Below are 19,449 nucleotides of genomic sequence, written 5' to 3'. Positions count from 1 at the left end.
TGCAAATGTCCACTTTAACTTGAAGTAGACGGCTGGTAAGTTGTTGCAAGTCATTTTGTGCATGTCAGGACAGCAATCCTACAACACTGCAGGGTATTTAGGCTGGAAACTCTGTGTTTATACCCGGATCACACCAATGAAGAGAGGAAAAGATGAATCTTGTAAAAGTAAAATATCTACAATAGTACATGTATCATGAGAACCTGTTTTGTTATGATGTGATTTGGTGTGAGGTCATTTAAATGTTGACCATAGGTCCAAATTTGCACATGTCTCCTTTGTACACCTGTTGTTAATCCATCTGCACTGTCATCAGTGTCAGGCCTATGCTTTCTGAATTACCTCAGTCCAAAAACAGATGGACAGTAAAAATGTGTTAACCAAAACCACCTTTAATATTTGTCATCAGGATATCAGGGCGGTAAATAAAAGAGGATGAGGTTTGGAGGTTTTGTTATTGCCTAATGTGAAAAATACTGTTCTGTTTGTGTGACTAGTGACATGATATTGAAGCTACTGAAAGAAATAACATATAATGTAATACAGTATATACTGTATAATATGTGACTGTATATTCATATAAGACTAAGATCTTATTTATTTGGGTTTGTGACACAATTCAGCATTGGGTCATGTGACATTGTAAAAACAAAAGTATGAATACTAATAATAATACTATAATTAATTTTTTTAATATGAGTCATTACAATCTTTGTCATTTCACTTTACCTTTTGATTCTGTATATAAAAGAAAGTTGAGTATTTATAAATACAATACATTATAATTTAAATTTGTATTTTGTCATCGCAAATAGTTCTGTTTATGTATCTTGCTGTATGGAGAGTTTTAGATAATTCTCCCTCACATTATACTTCAAAATGTAAACGGTCCCCTTTTGATATTTGGAGAAAGAAAGAATTTATTGATGGTCCCTAAATCTGAGGCCCCTCTTAGCCAGTCAGTCTCAGGCCTGGTCCAGGTGAACAACCGGAATATGATTTAGGAAAATAGGAAAATAATACACAGCACAATGGCTTTAGGGGCGACGGGAATATTTTCTGAAATTGACAAACTTAGAGTTCAGTTGCTTAACAACATTGAAGACAGTCAGCGCGTGGAGGAACAAATAAGTCCGTAAGTTCACGTTTACCTGCTCCAGCTAACACAGAAGGTTAGCATACACTAGCGTACAGTGAGCTAGTTAGCTTCTTTAAAAAGCTTCTTCAACAACTCTTATTATGCACTTAACCACAGAGCAGTACACTACAATCTTTACTGTACGTTCACAGGGCTTTCATTCATTCATTCATTATGCTGCGAGTGAAATACCAGTTACTAATTATGACTAATTAGCACTGACAGGCCTTACTTACGTAGACATGCTAACCTTGAACGTTAAAAATGTCCAATTGAGCTGTGTGGGATAATGTATTAAATAGTGTGTACCAAAAATGTAAAAAGTACGTTGGTATGTTTGTTATTTACAATGGACAAAGGCAACATGATTTATTATAATGACTTGAGTACTTGAACACCATTTTTGATGACATGTGATCAGTGGACAGAGTACTTGGCAAATAAAGCAAACATAAACATTTATTAGTTATTTTATTACTGCACAGTTTCTCAGTAGCCTCATGAAAATCAGTCTGCTCAAACAACTCCTGCATTATTCATGTTTCCCATATTCAGTGCTTAAGATTATTTGATTATTTTAGAAATCTTTCAAAAAACATTTTTAAAACTAAAATTGCTATTGTTATTTATTTGGTATTAACAAACTAAATTCACCCAAATTTGAGCCAGCTCACTGAGCTTCTCTGAGAAGTCTGAAATGAATCAAGCTTAACATTTAACCACTAAAAATATTTTTTTCCATTCAGAAATACAAGCAAATAACTATAATTTGACATTCTAGTCAAGACATAATATTGTGCTTCACAATTTTCAGTTTTTTGTAAAACAGTAAATTAGGAAAATTGTGGATAATAATAATTATTACATTTTAGCATTAAAATACAATTTTGGTTAAAGAGCTTCTACATAATTGTGCTGTTAATTCAGAGTAGCTGTGGCTTTGGGTGGTGGTCAAATAAATATGTTATGCTCTGTATATTGTCACCCTTATTTAATCTCAATTTCCAGCAGGGAAGTCTTGACTCGTATTGAAAATGTCATCCTGGGGATAGTGGTCAGTCTGTCCAAAGATGAGGCCCCTGCCCTCGCAGTGCCCATCAGATCCAGCTGGGACAACGTCAGGTAACTTTATTTAAACATATTTAAAATATTTTCTCCTCACCACACACTGAACACTGCAGTCGTTTTCCACACCACTCCAGTGGGATATGTGTAAGCTGTCTGACCCTTTCAAAAGGTAAACAGTTGTGTGAAGAAGTAAATAAACATTTACGTACATAAGGGCTTATTGTGGGAGGTCAGGCCACACAAGATGATGCAAGTGCAGTTTAATTTACTTAAAGAGGAACTATATACTTGCGCCCTGTCTAAATTTGCCTAAGGGGTGTTTTAAGTGCACCGCCTTGGCAACCCAAAAATTAAAACTTTTACCTTTTGAAGCTGAAATAACTTCCTGAGCTCAAAGATGACAGAGAGATAAGAGATTGAAAGGGATTTGTCTACACACACACATACACACACATTTTAATGTGATGAGGCTGCAGAGACCTTATAGTCTGAACAAAGCGGACTGTCTATTCTTGTTTGGATCAAACATTGCTGCAGCTTAAAGCACATTCTGGCTTAACCCTTTCAAATGAAGGACAGTGAAGGAAGGGGAGGTCTTCTCAAAGGTAGCCCTCAGGGTGTGGGGTATTTCAGACAGCTTAGATGGCTCGAGCTGCTTTTTGCAGCGGTAAATGTAACACACACACAATCTGTGCAGATTTCTTAAAATGTAGATTTGCAAGTGGATGTGGACAGAGCATTTTTTGTCCATACAGTATCTTCATTTTGTGCGTATCTGTTTGCTTTCAGTCATTTTCCAAAAGGTTTTAGCAGATGTCCACAGACAACTTTTTTTAAAATGCTAACAGATACACAACTCGTATTATACTATTTCTATTACAAAAATGATGTCACCAAAAACATGTTACAAAATGTCTTATAGATATAGACATATAGAGACATGTTACTAAGAATATGTTTCTTATTATTGAACATTTTAAAGACTCTCAAATTAGATCATTACAAATCACGAGGTCCAGGAATGACTGGAAAGATGCACTAGTATTGTCAGCAGGTGAGCTAGACAACGTTTGCACTCATGAGAAATATCAATGAATGGAATTGAAATGATAATGGAAATTTACCATGGTCAACTTATCGTGAGTGGATTTATTGAGCTATACAATAAAACAGTATATTGTCTCATCTCCCCTTTTTTTTTATCTCCTTGTCTTTTCCACTCATTCTGCCATCTGTTTTTCTTTCACTTCATCCCACTTAAGATTTGACAGTGCCGTTGGGCTTCAAATGAATTCGGAAAGTTCTGTCAGCACCATTAGGAGTGATTGTCCTTCGTCTGTCACTAAATTTGGTGAGAAAATACTTCCAACCGCAGATTTTTCCCTCATATGTGGCTTTGCTGTTCTTGACAACAGACATTCCTCCGAGTCTAAAAAACCTGTACAGATGTACCATCCTTCATAGCATGTGGCTTTCGTTTGTATTCATTGTAAACATATGCAGCATCTGCACAAACAGCGGTAAAAGTCAGCCGGAGTTTTAGGTGACAAATTGGCAGAGACAGGGCATATTGAAAGAGGCTTTTAAGCATCAGTTTACCACATGGAGAACCTAATTAAGAACAGAATATGTTTTTTCCTCAACTTCAGACCTTTAATATTGTGACACAAGACGATTGACACTGAACATATTGTTGATTGTTTTTTTTTGTTTCTCCGTTAAAAGCTCAGATAGTCAAGATTCTATCAGTCGTCTACAGACTCGTGCAGAGCAACTCCTATGCAACTAAAAGGTCATCTGTTATCAACTCGACATCAGTTCACATTTTAATGAATCATAACTGAAGCGAGATATATTTCTGGTGGTTATTATTGCAAAAATCTCATAAATATTCCCATATTGTTTCCACAGAGACATCTATTACAACAATACACAGCTGTTTACTTCACAGACAACTGTCGATTGCATCATCGATGATATCTCCTGTATGCTTAAAGCTCCTCGACGGGCACTTCATGTGGTAAGCGTGCACTTTATGGCACAAAATAGACACAAAATGCGGACATTAATACCTGAAGCAGAATTATTTTGTATCACCTCAGGTCCCACATGTCCTCTTAATGCTGTATTTAAGCATCTGTTGAAGAAAATACATATTTTTTGATTAAACAGAAGTTTAATTAAAGTTGAATTCAGACAGGCATTGGCAGAAATATGTCTACACACTCAGTATCTCAGTATGTTTGTGTTTTTCGACAGTTGGCCACGTCTAAGGGTTTGATTGCAGGTGATCTGCGTTACATGGAGGAGGATGGCACAAGGATTGACTGTCGCTCCAGCTCTGCAGTAAGTCTCATCAACAGACACTAACTGCCTCGCTGAATGAAGTGGAAGTAATTTTGTCTTGGACTCGTACAGAAAATACAAATGTCAGTGCATACTTGACCACATAGATGCACACTGAGAACACACAACAATTTGCACGTTGCCCATAGTACAGTCATCATAAAAAATGTCAAGTCATCATTTACGTTACGTTAACAGATACAGTTACGTTAAAATAAATTGCTCTACTGAGGATGGCCTTTGGCCATTTTGATATTCAGAGCTTTGATGGAGAGAGGTATTAAGGAATTCTTAACTTATCTTGTCTTATCTAACTGTCAGTAAACTTAATCACTAGTTTCAGGTCTTCTCCAATAGACCATGATATACATTTTGAAAATGATGTTCCCATTTAGAGTAAAATAGATGATGGAGCACAGCACAAATGAGAGGTAATAATACATTCCTCCTCCACTTTGTTTTTCTTTGCTGCAGTTGGCATCCTTGCCCTCCTGCCTTCTGAATTTAATCATCCATTGCTCTCTTACATCTTGTATTGTTACTGTTTTCTTTGCATAATTCTATGTGATATAATGACATTATATCTCAAGAAGGCCCAAGGCCCAAAACATTCAAAGTTGCTGTCAGTGAAATATGTGTTAAAAAGCTCTTCTTTTTTTTTTTGGTCACAAATGCGTCAGCAAAAGTGTTGGTGAGGTGACGTGGGTAGGAGGGGTGTTTAAGAAGTTGTCCAAAAGACAATATCAGTGACAGCAGCTGTAATACATTTACATTTGCGAGTACTCAAAAACTTGATTTATGCCACACTGCCATTTATAACCTTTTCATTGGCACGAACAATATACTGCAATACTTGCACACACATTTGGCAGAATTGTGAGTCTCTGCTGCAGGTCCTAACACAACATGTGATACAGATCTGCAGACATTGTTCTACAGCGCCATGTGTCATCAACTCCACGGGGTAGCATACAGTCAACCACAACAACAGTAGTACGACAAGGCTCACATTAAACAGCAATATGTTTTTGAATGACAACTTGTTGAACTCAGTTATGTGTGTGTTTGTTTTTAGGCTGTTGCAGTTTCATCAAACATTACTGGAATTAGAAGTATCCTTTATGGTTCATTTTTACTTCATTCTTATGCATGTATACTTTTTGTCACTCATAGATGATGTGGAAGTGGTATATACATATGTATATATATATATATGTGTGTGTATATATATTTGTGTATATATGTGTATATATATATGTGTGTGTATATATATTTGTGTGTATGTATATATATGTATATATATATATATATATATATATATATATATATATATATTTGTGTGTATATATATATATGTATATATATATATATATATGTGTGTGTGTATGTACTGCATTTCTTTTTTTTTGCCGAAATGACCAGGTTATTTTCAACAACTATTTTGATAAGTTTTGCTATATAATAAAAGCATGTTCTGTTATTTTAGCCTCTTAAATCTCAATATTTTCTGTTTTTTTGGCTTCTCTGCAGGATCTTTTGAAAAGTCTTAAAGTTTTAGAGTTTAAGACTTTTCAAAAGATACAATTATCTAAATTATTATCTAAAAAGTCTTAAATACAATTTTTGCCAGATCTGAGTTATAAAGTTTGGTTAAGCTCATTTAATTTTGGGGAAAATTATGTCCGTAAAAGTAAGTTCCTTGGTTAGCGATCCTAACATACACTACTCACACTTGAGCACACACACACCACTTGTACAGCCAGGGCACGAGTTTTGCCGTTTTTCTCAAAACGTTCCAACAAATATTAGTTCAAAACCAGCATAAATTCATGTGAGGTGATTCTGTAATGCAACATTGCACTTGTTGAGTTATGTTGAGTGTGTATTTATGTTAATTGATAAATAAATATGCTATTAATAAGCTTCATACTTTTTTTTTTGCCAGTATGGATACATATATAGGTTGCTTTCATGATGGTCTTAAAAAGGTCTAAAAAAAAAACCCTGTAAACATTGGAGGTCCACAGATCAGCATTTTTCCCCATTTTCAGCTTTTTATGGACCAACAACTAATCACTTAATTGCAAAAAGAAATTGAAAGATTAATTGCTCATTAAAATAATTGATAGTTCATCCCTGGAAATTACTTTTCTTGTCCTTGACCGTGTTCATATATTGTATCATCTGCAAAGTTTGTCATGATCGTTGAGAAGGATGCAACTTTCCAGAGGCTGCTGGATGACGACTTCTGCACAAAGCTCTTTCCTTGCATCATAATTACGGTGTGTTTCCTTTTTTCCCTGCGATGGTTGCCATATTTTTAAAAATAACTTGATTCTGTGTCAAAGTTACTGTTGTTTCTTCTGTGTGTGGACAGTGCCAGTGTTCTGTTAACATAACAGATGGTTTTTTTTTGTTTGTTTTTTTGTGCATCAGGGTAAAGGCTTTCCAGATTTAAACAGCAGGTTGATGGTGAGAAAACTATGGGACACGCTGCACATCCCCATCTTTGCCCTCGTGGACGCTGACCCTCATGGTACGCATCATCTGTCCGAGTGAAAAAACACTTTCCCCTCTCACACATACTTTACATATTTCCACACATTTAACAACACTTGACTCTTCATCTCCACACCCACGCACTCACAGTAGGGTTGCATGTCGCACTAAGACGGCAGATGTTAGCACCTGTCATATCGACTAGTCTGGCTATTATTCCCGTTGCCGTGATCTTGTGCAGGTGGGATGACTCTGTTTCCATCAGTCTCCATAACTCTTTAACCCTTTTCCCATTGCATGGCGAGACACACATGTAATGCTTTACTTTGTTCTATGCTCCGTTGCACATCTTGGAGGATAATTGCTCTGGTATGTTGGTGATTGCAGCGTGTCTCTTTCTCTCCCTCTCTCTTTTATTTTCCCAGGCATTGAGATCATGTGTATCTACAAGTATGGATCACTCGTGAGTGCCGCCAATGCCACTTATTTCTGTACTGTACCTTATCCAGTGTGGCCTGTTCAGTGTCTCCCTGTTAGCCATATGTAATTATGCCCCTCTGCAAGTTAAACTGACATGATGCGGGATGGATTTTCACTTAAGTCTCATTTCCAAGTGGTACAGCTTGATACCTTACTCAGTTATTTGCATTTCCTTTGTCAAAAGTAGTGCAAGGTACTGATATAACAGATCTACTGTATACCATTCCAGATTTTGTCAACCTATTTTATTATGAAAAAGGAAGCAATCAGTTAATTAAAATAAAAAATAAAAAGTTTTTTCAGTGGTTGCATTGATTAAAAAAGAAAAATGACTACCAAATTTGTGGTGCATCTCACAAGGTGGGTAGCAGCAGCAAGCTTTTATTCTGTGTGCCTGCAGAAGAGATGACATTTAAAAGGTTTCTGGAATGTGTCACAGAGCTGCTCCTCTAAGCTCAACACGCTGTAGCTCCCGCAGAAGTGATGGAATTTACTTGGGTCTTTAAATGCATCTCGTTATGTTCCTTTTAGCTCAACACACTGTGAATCCTGAATTATTTTCATTAGCTCTCATGAGCTGGAGTTCAGAATTTGTTAGTATTCAATGAATAATCCAGTCAAAAAACACAGAACACCAGTCTTTGCAGCCTCCTCTCAAACAAAGCGTGTCTTTTTCTTGAGATAAACAGCTACATGCCGAGAAGAAAGAACATAAAATGCTGGATTTTCTCCACTGTCACCCTGTGTTTACTGTGTGACGTTCTTCTTCCTTGTGGAGTTTATTGGCAGGCTACATTGTGTCACACTGATATGATGCTATGTACACAGCTTACGCAGCTATCACCACCCGGCCCACACACTCAATGGTGGTAATGCACCGTAGCAACTGTAACACCTGATGGAAAGAAGATGAATGTCTCTCTAATGGTAGTGTAGTCATCCTTGTGTTCATTAAGTGAATGTGTGTTGGGTATAAACATGTCATTTAGGTATGGTGCTGGTGATCTTTGTTTATCTACTACAGTACATATTGTATGTTGCATACAGGCATGTTGTGTCTCTGTGTATGTGACTGGGTGTATTTTGTGTGGGTTTTTTTCCACAGTCCATGTCGTTTGAGGCCCACAGTCTGACCGTCCCCAGCGTTATGTGGCTAGGCCTCCTCCCCTCTGACCTCCGGAGGTTTGGACTCCACATTCACTACTTCCTATACTTCCTCATCCTGCCTCTAATTGGGATTATATTCTGGGGACATTTAGATTGTTTGTTTTGGTTTCTGTTGCTGTTGCCTCACTTTTTTTTTCCTTTTAGTGACAGCATCTCGGTGCATATTGAGTTTTAAGTATATGTCCCCTTGAGCAAATTTAGGCCAAACAGGCTTTTTGACATGTATTTAAGTGTACTCCATACTGTTCTTCCTTCTATGTTCCCCACTATATATATATACATATATATATACGTATATATATGTATGTATATATATGTATGTATATATATATATATATATATATATATGTGTATATGTATATATATATATATATATATATATCTATATGTACTGTATAATAACTGTAAGGAATAACAGTGAGTCAATAGAACTGCCCTCTGCCTGCTGTCACCGTCAGGAAATTAACTTGGTCATGTGTAGTAAAATCAACATTTGGTCTTGCAGGTTGCGGGTTCCTGAGGACGCTCTGATCCCCCTCACCACAAGAGATGAAAGCAAGCTTGACAGCCTTTTCAAAAGGCCGTACCTAACCAGCCAACCAGAATGGCAGAAAGAGGTGAGCAAAAGAAGGAGAGGAAAGTGCTCACAAGCTGCATATGGTTCAGTAAAGATGAAAGTAACTTAAATATGTTTTCAGTGTCATTTTGTGTTGATGTTTAGACTGAAAGGTTTTCTGTATTATTGCTAATTCCCATGACATTCTTTCCAATGACATTCAAAACTACTAAACTACTGCATTCACCTCATAATTGATTTAATAAGTAAATCAGACATTTCCAAGAGATATGCTTGATAAATGAATCACAACTTTATGTAATGGATGTCCTGACCTTGTGTCTGGCAACTGGTGCATAAAATGTTGAAAATGTTGAAATGATGATGTCCTCAAATGTCTTTTGTCTACAACCAAAGTTTTTCAGTTTACCATCATAAATATTAACAAAAATGTATCCAATTATGAAAATAGTTATTTTAGAAGTCGTTTACTGATTCATTAATCAATTAAACTTTTCAGTCCTATTTGCTCTGCACAACATTAAACTACCACCGACCTTTTTGTCCTGTTAAACAAAATGTTACCTTTCCAAAAAAGGGTCAGGAATCTTTAAAGCCACAAGTGTTCCAACTCAGTTTAATTGGACCTTTTTAACTCGTGTGACACATCACAGAGGAATGTCTGTGAGAAGACTTCACTAACTGGTACTGAGGACACAGATTTATGCTTGTTTGCACTGTGTCCTCTTGCATGTATGTAAAACCATGTGTATTTGCTCATGTTGTAGATGGAACTGATGCAGCAGACTAAGGTCAAGGCTGAAATCCAGGCCCTGGCAACCATTGCTCCTGACTTCCTCACCAGCATTTACCTGCCCAACAAATTGCGCTATGGAGGCTGGGTTTGATTGCAATGCTGCCCCCAAGTGGAAGAAAGAGTGAAGTGCTGAAGCAGGTCGCAAAACTAAAGAAAGTTCCTAACCTTTTCATAAAAATCCTATTACCTTGCATTTGTTTTGTTTGTAATGTCCATTAGTGTCTATTTTCTTTCATTATAATATTAAAAACATCTATAATCTTACTGACAACCCACATCATGAATTTAGTCTTTGTCTGAATGTGAATAAGTTTGATGTACAGATTGTTTACATGATTTCCAATCACTGACCTGAAAGCAGAACAATCAAAGCTCATGACTCTAATGCTGCTTCTCTTAATAGAAATTGGTGGGTGGAGTTATAGATGTACTTAAGCCCCCTAGATTCAATTTCTGTCTGAATCTAGTCGACTAGAGGCATCATAAAATGGCAAAAACCTAATTACTTTAAAAAACAAAAAGTTATGGCACCACTTGTTACTCATGTTAATATTGTAAAAGCTGTATTGGAAGATAAAGTGGTGACCAACGAAAAACAACAACAATTGGAGTTGAATTTCACTGCTCCTGTTCATGGGCACAGTGTAGTACATCCTGTTGGCCTATAGACGATCTTTGGCAATGTTCCTCGGCAGTCTGTGGGCGTGGCTCCGCGCTTGTGCAACACACTCCTACTACGTCATCGACGAGGTGACTTTCGGAAAAGAGGTACTTCTCTAAGTCATCATCTAGGTGAGTTGATAAAATCTATCTGTCAGAGAGCAGAACATAATCCAGCTGATTGAACGTTTATTATTATTCTGAACCTGTTTGTTATAAACCATCTGGGAATGAGCTGATGTCAACAGCAGCTCAATATAGATGATCTCCAAGGTTTTAAATATTCAGTACTTTTGCAGTGATGTAATATTCATTATTATAAAGGAGGGTAGTTTTAGTTTTTACAAAGAATTCAGAAATTATTTAGAAGTTGGTTAAAGCAGCACATTTGATAACTGACATACATGCATGCAAAAATATAAGATCATGTTTTCTTTCAAGTATATTAACTGACTCGTATTGCCGTGATATTTTGCCATACTTATAATTTGAATAATTTGATCTAAGTAGTATCAATTAATAAAAATACATGCAGTAGTACAAATACCCTAAACTAAATAATACAGTTAATTTACAGTAAATTGGTCATGCATTTGATGTAGTTGTCTTTGGGCTTTCCTCAAAGCTCCAGTGTGTAATATTTTAGAGGGTTTATTGGCACAAATTAAATATATGAGGACACTCTGCCGTCTCATCATTTGTGTCACTATCTTTTACACAATGCAGACCCAGCATTGTTTAAGTATTTACAATTTACAAGGAAGAGACCTGAGTACATACTGTTGCGTTCTGCACCAAAGACCCACCCCATGTTTTGTAATCTATGGGATGTTACATTTGTCTCATCAGTAGCAGACACATGGCTCCTCTTGTCCTCTGTCTTAAGAGAGAGAAAGCAAGGCCTCCCACTTTTCCTTTCTGCTTGTCAAGGACAGCTGACTACAGAGCAGAGTGAGTGAGTGTGGGCTCTAAACATAACATCCTCTGTGGTCTCACTGGTCACAGATTAGTGAGGAGTCATGTTTCGCAGGACATTTTTGATGTGTTTCTTCAACGTAGACTGGGATGTGCTGAGGTAAAAAAAAAAAACAACCGACTGAGAGAACAGTGGATAAATGTAGCATTTTCATGCAATCAGGAAATTATTCTGTACTGCTACCTGGACAGTTTCATCTTTTATTTTTAACTATTATCTATGCTTTTGTGTCTATATTGAGTGTTTAATATTGATAGATGTGTTTCAGCACCCGCACTTCATGGAACATATTGTATATATGAAGTACATTTGTTCTTTGTATTTAATTTGTAGTTCTGCTATTTCCCCCTCATTTAGGTCAAAGATTTCACATATGGACGCTGTGATCCGCCGGTGCCCTTTTCTTACCCTGGCTCCCAGTGTTTACCTGCAGATGGCCGGAAAGTCATCACTGGTGAACTTTGCCCAAAGGTGCCCTGTGATGATGGACCTGGCCTCCAAACATCTGGCCAGATCTCTGTCATCTGCAACATCTGTGTCCAGAGATACTTCAAAGCACGAGGGTAAATTTTAATTTGAAAAAAAAAAAATACACCATATTCATATGAATTAGTATGTTAAATTGTCATTTAAATGAACTTTTTCTTTCATTTTGTTAATTTACTTGTGCCGCTGTAGATCAAAGTTTGCATCAAGGACACACTTCACCACCTTCTGGCCAGGCTGCATCCTCCAAGTGTCCTTTCCTAGCAACAGAGATGGTGGAGAAAAACTGTAGTTTAGTAAGAAAAGCCAGCATGGAGCTACAGGAGGACGTAAAACAGATGCAATCTATCCGAACAGGTGAGCCACACCTGGGATCTGTGTTGGAAAAGTTGCTTATGACATATTATTCCTTTAAAAAGTAATAACATCTCTACTTCCTACCAGGCAACAAAAATAATAAGTTACATATTGAAATTGGACAATTTAATCTTTTATCTGTAAGTGGGTGATTTATTCTAAATAATATTTCTGTATATGTTGAGTGTTTATTAGTGTTTGTAATACTTGAATAAATGTAATCCATTATCTGAAATTTACAGACTTACTTTTACAGTTATAATAATATATTTAAATTGTATTTGTTAAAATGATCAGAATTTGATGTACAACAAGTGTCTTTTGGAACTGAATCTACTTTATTGAAATGAAAATTAGCAGTCAAACTGCAGAACTGCAAACATGGCAGCCACTCAAATCTAACATCTAGCTAAGCATTATATATTATGAGTATCACATTTTTACCCAACACTGCCAGGGGGCAGTAGGTAATAGGTAATCTAGGTAAATCATGATAAGTCACCGTTATGAGCTTAGTGACATTCAAAGTACATTGCAAACTAACTTGCATTGATTGAATTATGTTTATGTCTCTTAATCAGGGAAAATTGGTGTAAAGGTATCAGCTTTGGATCTTATCGAGGCGGAAAAGGCTGACAAAGAGGCACCAGAAAGCTTTTTTAAACCAATACCTTCCAAAGTGTCTCACCTATTAAAGGATAATCTGCCTGAAGGTATGAAATCTTACCTTCAATGACCAATAATTCATAAAAAAGCATGGTATTCTTTTTTTTAATCCTTTAAAACCTTCCTCCCTGTTCCTCCATCAGTTGTCACATTCCAGTATGACAAGTTTTTTGAAAAGAAGATTGAAAGTAAGAAGGCGGATCACACATACAGGGTTTTTAAGACGGTGAACAGGCGTGCCCCCTTGTTCCCTATGGCAGATGACTACACAGAATCTTTCTATGCAAAGAAAGACGTGTCCGTGTGGTGCAGCAATGACTACCTTGGCATGAGCCGTCACCCTGCGGTCACCCAGGCTATTCTGTAAGTAGGTGGACACGGCTTTCATTCATCACTGACAACTGACTGATGTCATCAAAAGTGAACTCTTCTCACTTTCCCTTCCAGTGAGACCGTTCAGAAGCACGGTGCCGGTGCTGGAGGCACACGAAACATTTCAGGGACGAGTCAGTTCCATGTGGAGCTTGAGCAGGAGCTGGCTGACCTGCATAGCAAGGATGCTGCACTGCTTTTCACCTCCTGCTTTGTAGCCAATGACTCCACTTTGTTTACTCTGGCAAAAATGCTGCCAGGTACATTATATAATGCTTAAAAGTGTGATTCTGTAAATTACTGACATCAACACTGACTTTGCTGACTGGAAACATGGCTGCAGGCAGGTACAGATGGAAAAAAATAGATTAACAGAAAGTACACCTTATAAAATCTAAACCTGCTTAATTCTACAATATCTTATGAATATTTGTGCCACACTAGACCTTCATTGGCTATAATATGAAACAGCAAACTCTCATGCACCAAAGTGTAAACCATAGAGAAAACAAAACATGTTTGCTCAGCTGCTAGTCTACTGCTGCCTCCTTTTGCTTTGTTATGTCACACAAGTAAATCTGAATTGTGGATTTCAAACACCAGCATTACAAGATATATTTGAACTTGAAGATTGAGGCAGCAGTGGATTGACTGTGCTGTGGTGTAAACTAGTAGGTTTTTTCAATGACCTTTGGTGCAGAAAAGTGATCTTTGGTTTCTAGCCATCAAAAAGCTGCCTAACTGCGGGATATTGTAGACTTATACAGACATGGGTTTTCTTTCATGAGCCTTTTATTCAGTAGTTAAAATCTGTTTTGCCCCTGGTGGCAATGTCAGTGGTGATAGTGTGTCAATATTTCATGAAAACACTTCTGAACCTGAACTTTTCCTTTAAAACAAACAAAATGTCTATTCCGGTATTTATTGTATATTTTTCCCTTTGTTTACTCTTGAAAGGTTGTGAAATCTACTCTGACGCCGGCAACCATGCCTCAATGATCCAGGGTATAAGAAACAGTGGAGTTAAGAAATTTGTTTTCCGTCACAATGACATCAACCACTTGCAAGAGCTGCTTGAGAAGTCTGACGCCTCAACTCCAAAGATTGTTGCTTTTGAGACGGTGCACTCAATGGATGGTGAGTACGCACAGTCGTGCCAAGTGTCTTATTCAATAGGTTATTTTAGAAGGACAATGAGTAAATGGAGGATTTTGTAACATTCTATTACTGATTTTTATTGATTTATTAAAGAAGTTCCTACATTAATGTGTACATGCCACTTTAGTGGGTACACAGGACACTTAATAAAATAGCAGGAGTGCCATCTGTTGTGATCTTGTGCTGCTCAAGGGTCGATGTGTTGTGGTTTTCAAAGATACCTTTGTTGTAATGAATGGTTATTTGAGTTGCTGTTGCTTTTCTATCATTTTGGTTTGGTCATTCTCCTGTGGTATCAACAAGGCATTTTCTGCCCAGAGAACTGCTGCTTATTGGATTCTCTTTTTTGGACCCTTCTCTGCAAACACAACTCTATGATGGTTTAGGGTGAAAATCCCAGATCTAGTTTCTGAAATACTAAAACCTGTCCATCTGGCACCAACAAATATTCCATGTTCAAAGTCACAAATCGCATTTCTTTCTCATTCTGACGCTCAGTTTGAACTTCAGCGCGTGTTGCTGATTAGGTATTTGCATTAACAAGCAGTTGAACAGGTCTACCTCATAGTGGCCACTTATACACCTATACATCAACACTATAAATCCACGATTTCTTGTTTACAAAGTAAACATCACATGCCTACATTTAAAATGTACACATTAACAAGTATTTTCATTCAGTTTTTTCAAGTCATCATGAATAAAAACTGTTAAATAATGAACCACGTGTCCTCTGCAGGAGCTGTGTGCCCACTAGAGGAAATGTGCGACATTGCCCACAGGTTCGGCGCTCTCACCTTTGTGGATGAGGTGCATGCTGTGGGCCTGTATGGGCCCAGAGGAGGAGGGATTGGAGACAGAGACAGAGTCATGCACAAGATGGACATCATCTCTGGCACCCTTGGTGAGTAAACGCGTCACTGATGATGGTAAACTCTCGTCTGTTGCGTAATGTGCTCCTCTGACCTGTTTTGGGTTTCGTTTTCAGGCAAAGCCTTCGGCTGCATGGGTGGTTACATTGCCAGCACCAGCGCTCTGGTGGACACAGTGCGCTCCTACGCCGCGGGCTTCATCTTCACCACCTCCCTGCCTCCCATGCTGCTCGCAGGGGCGAAGGAATCTGTCAAGATCCTGAAGAGTGAAGAAGGCCAGGTTCTCAGGAGGAAACACCAGAGGAGCGTCAAGCTGCTCAGGCAGATGCTGATGGACTCGGGTCTTCCGGTCGTCCACTGCCCAAGCCACATCATTCCCGTCTGTGTAAGAAAAAAAATATAATATGTATACATATATATATATATATAATGTACATCTATATGTACAAAAATAAATTACATTCAGTTACAACTAGTACTTTTCTAAAGTAAGATAACAAACGATAAATCCTCTTCAGGGTGTACTTAATTTAGTTAGTTTAGATCTGAAGACAGTCGTCTTTTATTTTCAGAAAAGGCCTCTACAGCAAGACAATCCAAGGTGCTTTACAGAGACATACACACAAAGACAATAATAATAATAATAATAGATTTTATTTGTATTGCACTTTACATTTGAAAAACAAACCTCAAAGTGCTACATTTTTAAAAACAAGATAATAAAATAAATAAAAGAAATAATAAAATAAATAAAAGAAATAGTACAATGTTCAGCCTTCAACCTTGACTGTCCATGTTGTGCTTTTTTGGTGTGAAAGCTGTGGTGTTTTGTTTTTTTTACACAGGTTGCAGATGCAGAGAAGAACACTCAAATCTGTGACATCATGTTGTCTCGCTACCACGTCTACGTCCAAGCAATCAACTACCCGACAGTGGCTAAAGGAACGGAGCTGCTGCGCATCGCCCCCACACCACACCACACTCCGCAGATGATGAACTACTTTGTTGGTATGACAACAACCTTCTTTTATCCTCCGTGTGACAATTATTCAAGCACTACAGAAGCTGATGATTCAAAGACACACTGTGTTTGACAAATGTGATTTCCTGATTATATTAGTAGTAGTTATATTAGAGCTCTAGTTTTAAATTTATAATTTTGTGTTTGACGTTTGTGCTCTGCTGGGTCTCCACAGAACACCTGGTGAAGACGTGGGTGGAGGTGGGTTTGGAGCTGCTGCCGCACTCCTCAGCACAGTGTAACTTCTGTCGGCAGCCTCTTCACTTTGAGCTCATGAGTGAGCGAGAGAAGTCCTATTTCTCAGGCCTCAGTCACATGATATCAGCCGTGGCCTGATATTAATTTAAACCTTTAATACTATATTTTTATATAAGCTAGACTGATTTATAAAATGTTCTGCATCACTAGTTTCTGTTTTCAGAAGAGGAAATATTGATCTTATTTACACATCACCTAATCAGTCAGCATTAAACAAGCACTAAATAAATGACATCTAAACATAAAAAAATGTCATTGATTACCTACTCCATTAAGTTTGATGAAGAGAGTAATACAAAACATTTCACTTTGACTTTTATTTGTTTTCAAACCATTTTAAACATTAATTTAATTTATCTGTTATTTTCCTACTTTTATTGGTTGTTAAAATTCCATAGTACTAGTAAGTATCATCAGGAGCAATGGGTTTTAATTGCTTTTTTATGCATCCTTACCAAAGCAACAACAACTCTTAAAGTAAAGGGCCAACAATTAATCATTAAGGCAGATATGCTCTTAATAAACATCTAGCCCTACATTAATGGGTTTGAAAATGTTTTTCTAATCTCATCTGAATAATTAATCGAAACATTTCATGCTGGGGAAAAATCTTTTAAATGCGAAGCAACTGAAAGAATAAATGGGATATACAATTTTTTAATAAATATTCTTTCATTTTCAGTCTTCAAAACACACACAATCACTATAATGACAATGAACTTCGTGTATCTGGCACTTGTGGAAGAAGCAGTTCCATGTAATATACAATTGGTAACAAAATGTGTTAATAAGCTAATAAAAATAATATAATAAAAAAGTTAAAAATATATGTTTATACATATGTGTATACGTTTTTATGTATATACCTATATGTAAAGTACATATATATATATAGTATACAAAGAGATACAAGATGCAAAGGGTGTGATGGTGAATGCAGACTTGGGGCAGAAAAAGGGTTTGAAAAGAAAAGGCTATAGTGACACATTATATCAATAATATAATTTAATAGTATATATAGGTAGCAATAATTAGATATTAGTCAAATAGTTGTGTAATCAGCTGAAAGCAGATTTTTGGTATTTTATTCATGCACGAAATACACTTTAGTGGTATACTTGGTTTCACCACATGGTGGCACCATGGCTCTCCTATTTAGTGTTGAGAGTTCAGTGACGTCAGACACCTCCTCCCTGTGCAGATGACTCATAGCTGGTGCAGCAACTTTCATGATGAGCCACTAGATGGTATCAGCAGGGGACAGGATATTGTGTTTCCCATCTAGATAACATGAGAGATCACTGTGTGTATTGTAATAAAACACAGCAAACACACGTCCATGTGCCTCACAGCATGTGACGCTGTCTCTCTCACACACACACACACAGAATCTGATGATCTGACGCCCTTTTCAATCAGCTGTCACATTTATCCACAATTAATCTAAAAACCTGCTTATTAGAAAAGATACTTCATGAAAGGTAGCGTTGATATTTTTTTTATGGAGTTCGTTTTGTGGCGGCGTGGGATCGTCATGCTTGAATCTGTTGAGTAAAAAAAAAAAATCCCTTTGCTCCCACATGCAGAGAAACATCAGTGGAGAAGAGGCTCTCATCTCTGAACATTTCCCACTGCACATCTGCACATGACAGGCATGTGTTTTTGTGTGTGCCCGCCAGGCATGGAAGTGCAAAAGCCCTCAAAGAGGCACTTGCTGTGTGAAACCAGGGATTCTGCAAAAAAACCCAAAGACCTTCATGTCTTTCCTATGGGAGAATTACAGTGAGCTCATATCTGAAGCACATTATGTAACATGTAATGTGCGGGTGGAAGTGGAGCAGTCAGGTGACCAACACCACTATCATCCATCTCCAAGCTGCACACTTTAGAAATCTGACTTTATTTTTATTCTATCCTCTATCCAAAGATCCAATGTGTTTAAGCAGATTCATTGGCCGAAATTGAATATACTACCCCCAAACATGTTTGTATACATGTATAATAGCTTTAAAATAAAGATAATTTAATTTTGGTGGACTAAGAATAAGCCGTTTATATGTACCTAATGCAAAGGCCTTGCTTGACGGAGGTCGCCTTCTTGCACCGCCATGTTTCTACAGCTGCCCAAACAGAGTGCGTCTCACGTTTTCAAAGTGTAAGCTTACTATACAAACAAAGAAAAACTGCTTAACATAAACCCAACGCATAAACCAACAAAGAAGAAGCAGAAAACAGCAGAGGGGGCTGCAGGAGCGTTGTAAAAATTCTTTATATCCTCTCTGGTAAAGGCAGGCCACCGTAATTGGGAAAGCTAGGGGGTGAAAGAAATAGTCTACTGTTTGTTGTTCTCTGCAGTCTCGCGGTTAGATGTCACTAATTCTCTTAACACTGGACCTAATATAAATATTGAGTCACTGACTGTACGGGAGGGTCGAAACAACAACTCCCTGTCGCTGTTGAAAGAGATTATTTTTAAAAGTACCACATAAAATCCAGATTGGTGTTTTTTATGAGGAGGGACCTCTTTTTGTTGTTTTACCTCCATGAAAATG

General features: G+C 37.4%; 2 protein-coding genes across 6 annotated transcripts in view; both read left to right on the top strand.

The window, feature by feature from the left end:
- spo11 (SPO11 initiator of meiotic double stranded breaks) overlaps positions 1 to 10,344 on the top strand; it is a 32,755-nt gene extending 22,411 nt beyond the window's left edge. The window contains exons 1-13 of one of the 3 annotated variants that reach the window (XM_044039029.1): positions 882 to 1,135; positions 2,150 to 2,260; positions 3,469 to 3,557; positions 3,932 to 3,998; positions 4,118 to 4,226; positions 4,466 to 4,552; positions 5,628 to 5,664; positions 6,725 to 6,834; positions 6,989 to 7,088; positions 7,477 to 7,514; positions 8,637 to 8,713; positions 9,204 to 9,315; positions 10,043 to 10,344. In XM_044039029.1, coding sequence (XP_043894964.1) covers positions 1,032 to 1,135; positions 2,150 to 2,260; positions 3,469 to 3,557; positions 3,932 to 3,998; positions 4,118 to 4,226; positions 4,466 to 4,552; positions 5,628 to 5,664; positions 6,725 to 6,834; positions 6,989 to 7,088; positions 7,477 to 7,514; positions 8,637 to 8,713; positions 9,204 to 9,315; positions 10,043 to 10,162 — 1,161 coding nt within the window. In that variant the 5' untranslated portion in view covers positions 882 to 1,031 and the 3' untranslated portion in view covers positions 10,163 to 10,344. Of the gene's footprint in view, positions 1 to 881; positions 1,136 to 2,146; positions 2,261 to 3,468; positions 3,558 to 3,931; positions 3,999 to 4,117; positions 4,227 to 4,465; positions 4,553 to 5,627; positions 5,665 to 6,724; positions 6,835 to 6,988; positions 7,089 to 7,476; positions 7,515 to 8,636; positions 8,714 to 9,203; positions 9,316 to 10,042 lie in introns of those variants that run through there. The other 2 variants (XM_044039028.1, XM_044039030.1) reach the window with 2 other exon arrangements.
- Positions 10,345 to 10,404: 60 nt separating this feature from the next.
- LOC122777652 (5-aminolevulinate synthase, nonspecific, mitochondrial-like) lies at positions 10,405 to 17,685 on the top strand. Of its 3 annotated transcripts, none has more exons than XM_044039014.1 (11): positions 10,405 to 10,863; positions 12,065 to 12,270; positions 12,386 to 12,550; positions 13,132 to 13,263; positions 13,360 to 13,579; positions 13,664 to 13,848; positions 14,546 to 14,725; positions 15,486 to 15,650; positions 15,735 to 16,003; positions 16,464 to 16,626; positions 16,815 to 17,685. In XM_044039014.1, the coding sequence occupies exons 2-11, from the start codon at positions 12,081 to 12,083 to the stop codon at positions 16,973 to 16,975; spliced, it is 1,830 nt and encodes a 609-aa protein (XP_043894949.1). In that variant the 5' UTR covers positions 10,405 to 10,863; positions 12,065 to 12,080; the 3' UTR covers positions 16,976 to 17,685. The 3 variants fall into 3 exon arrangements, with proteins under 3 accessions (XP_043894949.1, XP_043894948.1, XP_043894947.1); XM_044039013.1 differs by lacking the exon at positions 10,405 to 10,863 and adding an exon at positions 11,203 to 11,806; XM_044039012.1 differs by lacking the exon at positions 10,405 to 10,863 and having other exon boundaries at positions 11,839 to 12,270.
- The last annotated feature ends 1,764 nt before the right edge of the window (positions 17,686 to 19,449 follow it).

This window comes from Solea senegalensis, linkage group LG11 (genome assembly GCF_019176455.1).
Source record: "Solea senegalensis isolate Sse05_10M linkage group LG11, IFAPA_SoseM_1, whole genome shotgun sequence".
In the NCBI taxonomy this organism is placed as follows: domain Eukaryota; kingdom Metazoa; phylum Chordata; class Actinopteri; order Pleuronectiformes; family Soleidae; genus Solea; species Solea senegalensis.
This window is presented reverse-complemented; position numbering and strand designations above follow the sequence as displayed.

What these genes read in the sequence shown, in the direction of transcription:
- LOC122777652 (XM_044039012.1), top strand. Translation starts at nt 11,988, where the DNA reads ATGGAACATATTGTATATATGAAGTACATTTGTTCTTTGTATTTAATT. An exon ending in GCGGTCACCCAGGCTATTCT is followed by an intron (nt 13,580 to 13,663) that starts GTAAGTAGGTGG and finishes TTTCCCTTCCAG; the next exon opens with TGAGACCGTTCAGAAGCACG. An exon ending in GACGGTGCACTCAATGGATG is followed by an intron (nt 14,726 to 15,485) that starts GTGAGTACGCAC and finishes TGTCCTCTGCAG; the next exon opens with GAGCTGTGTGCCCACTAGAG.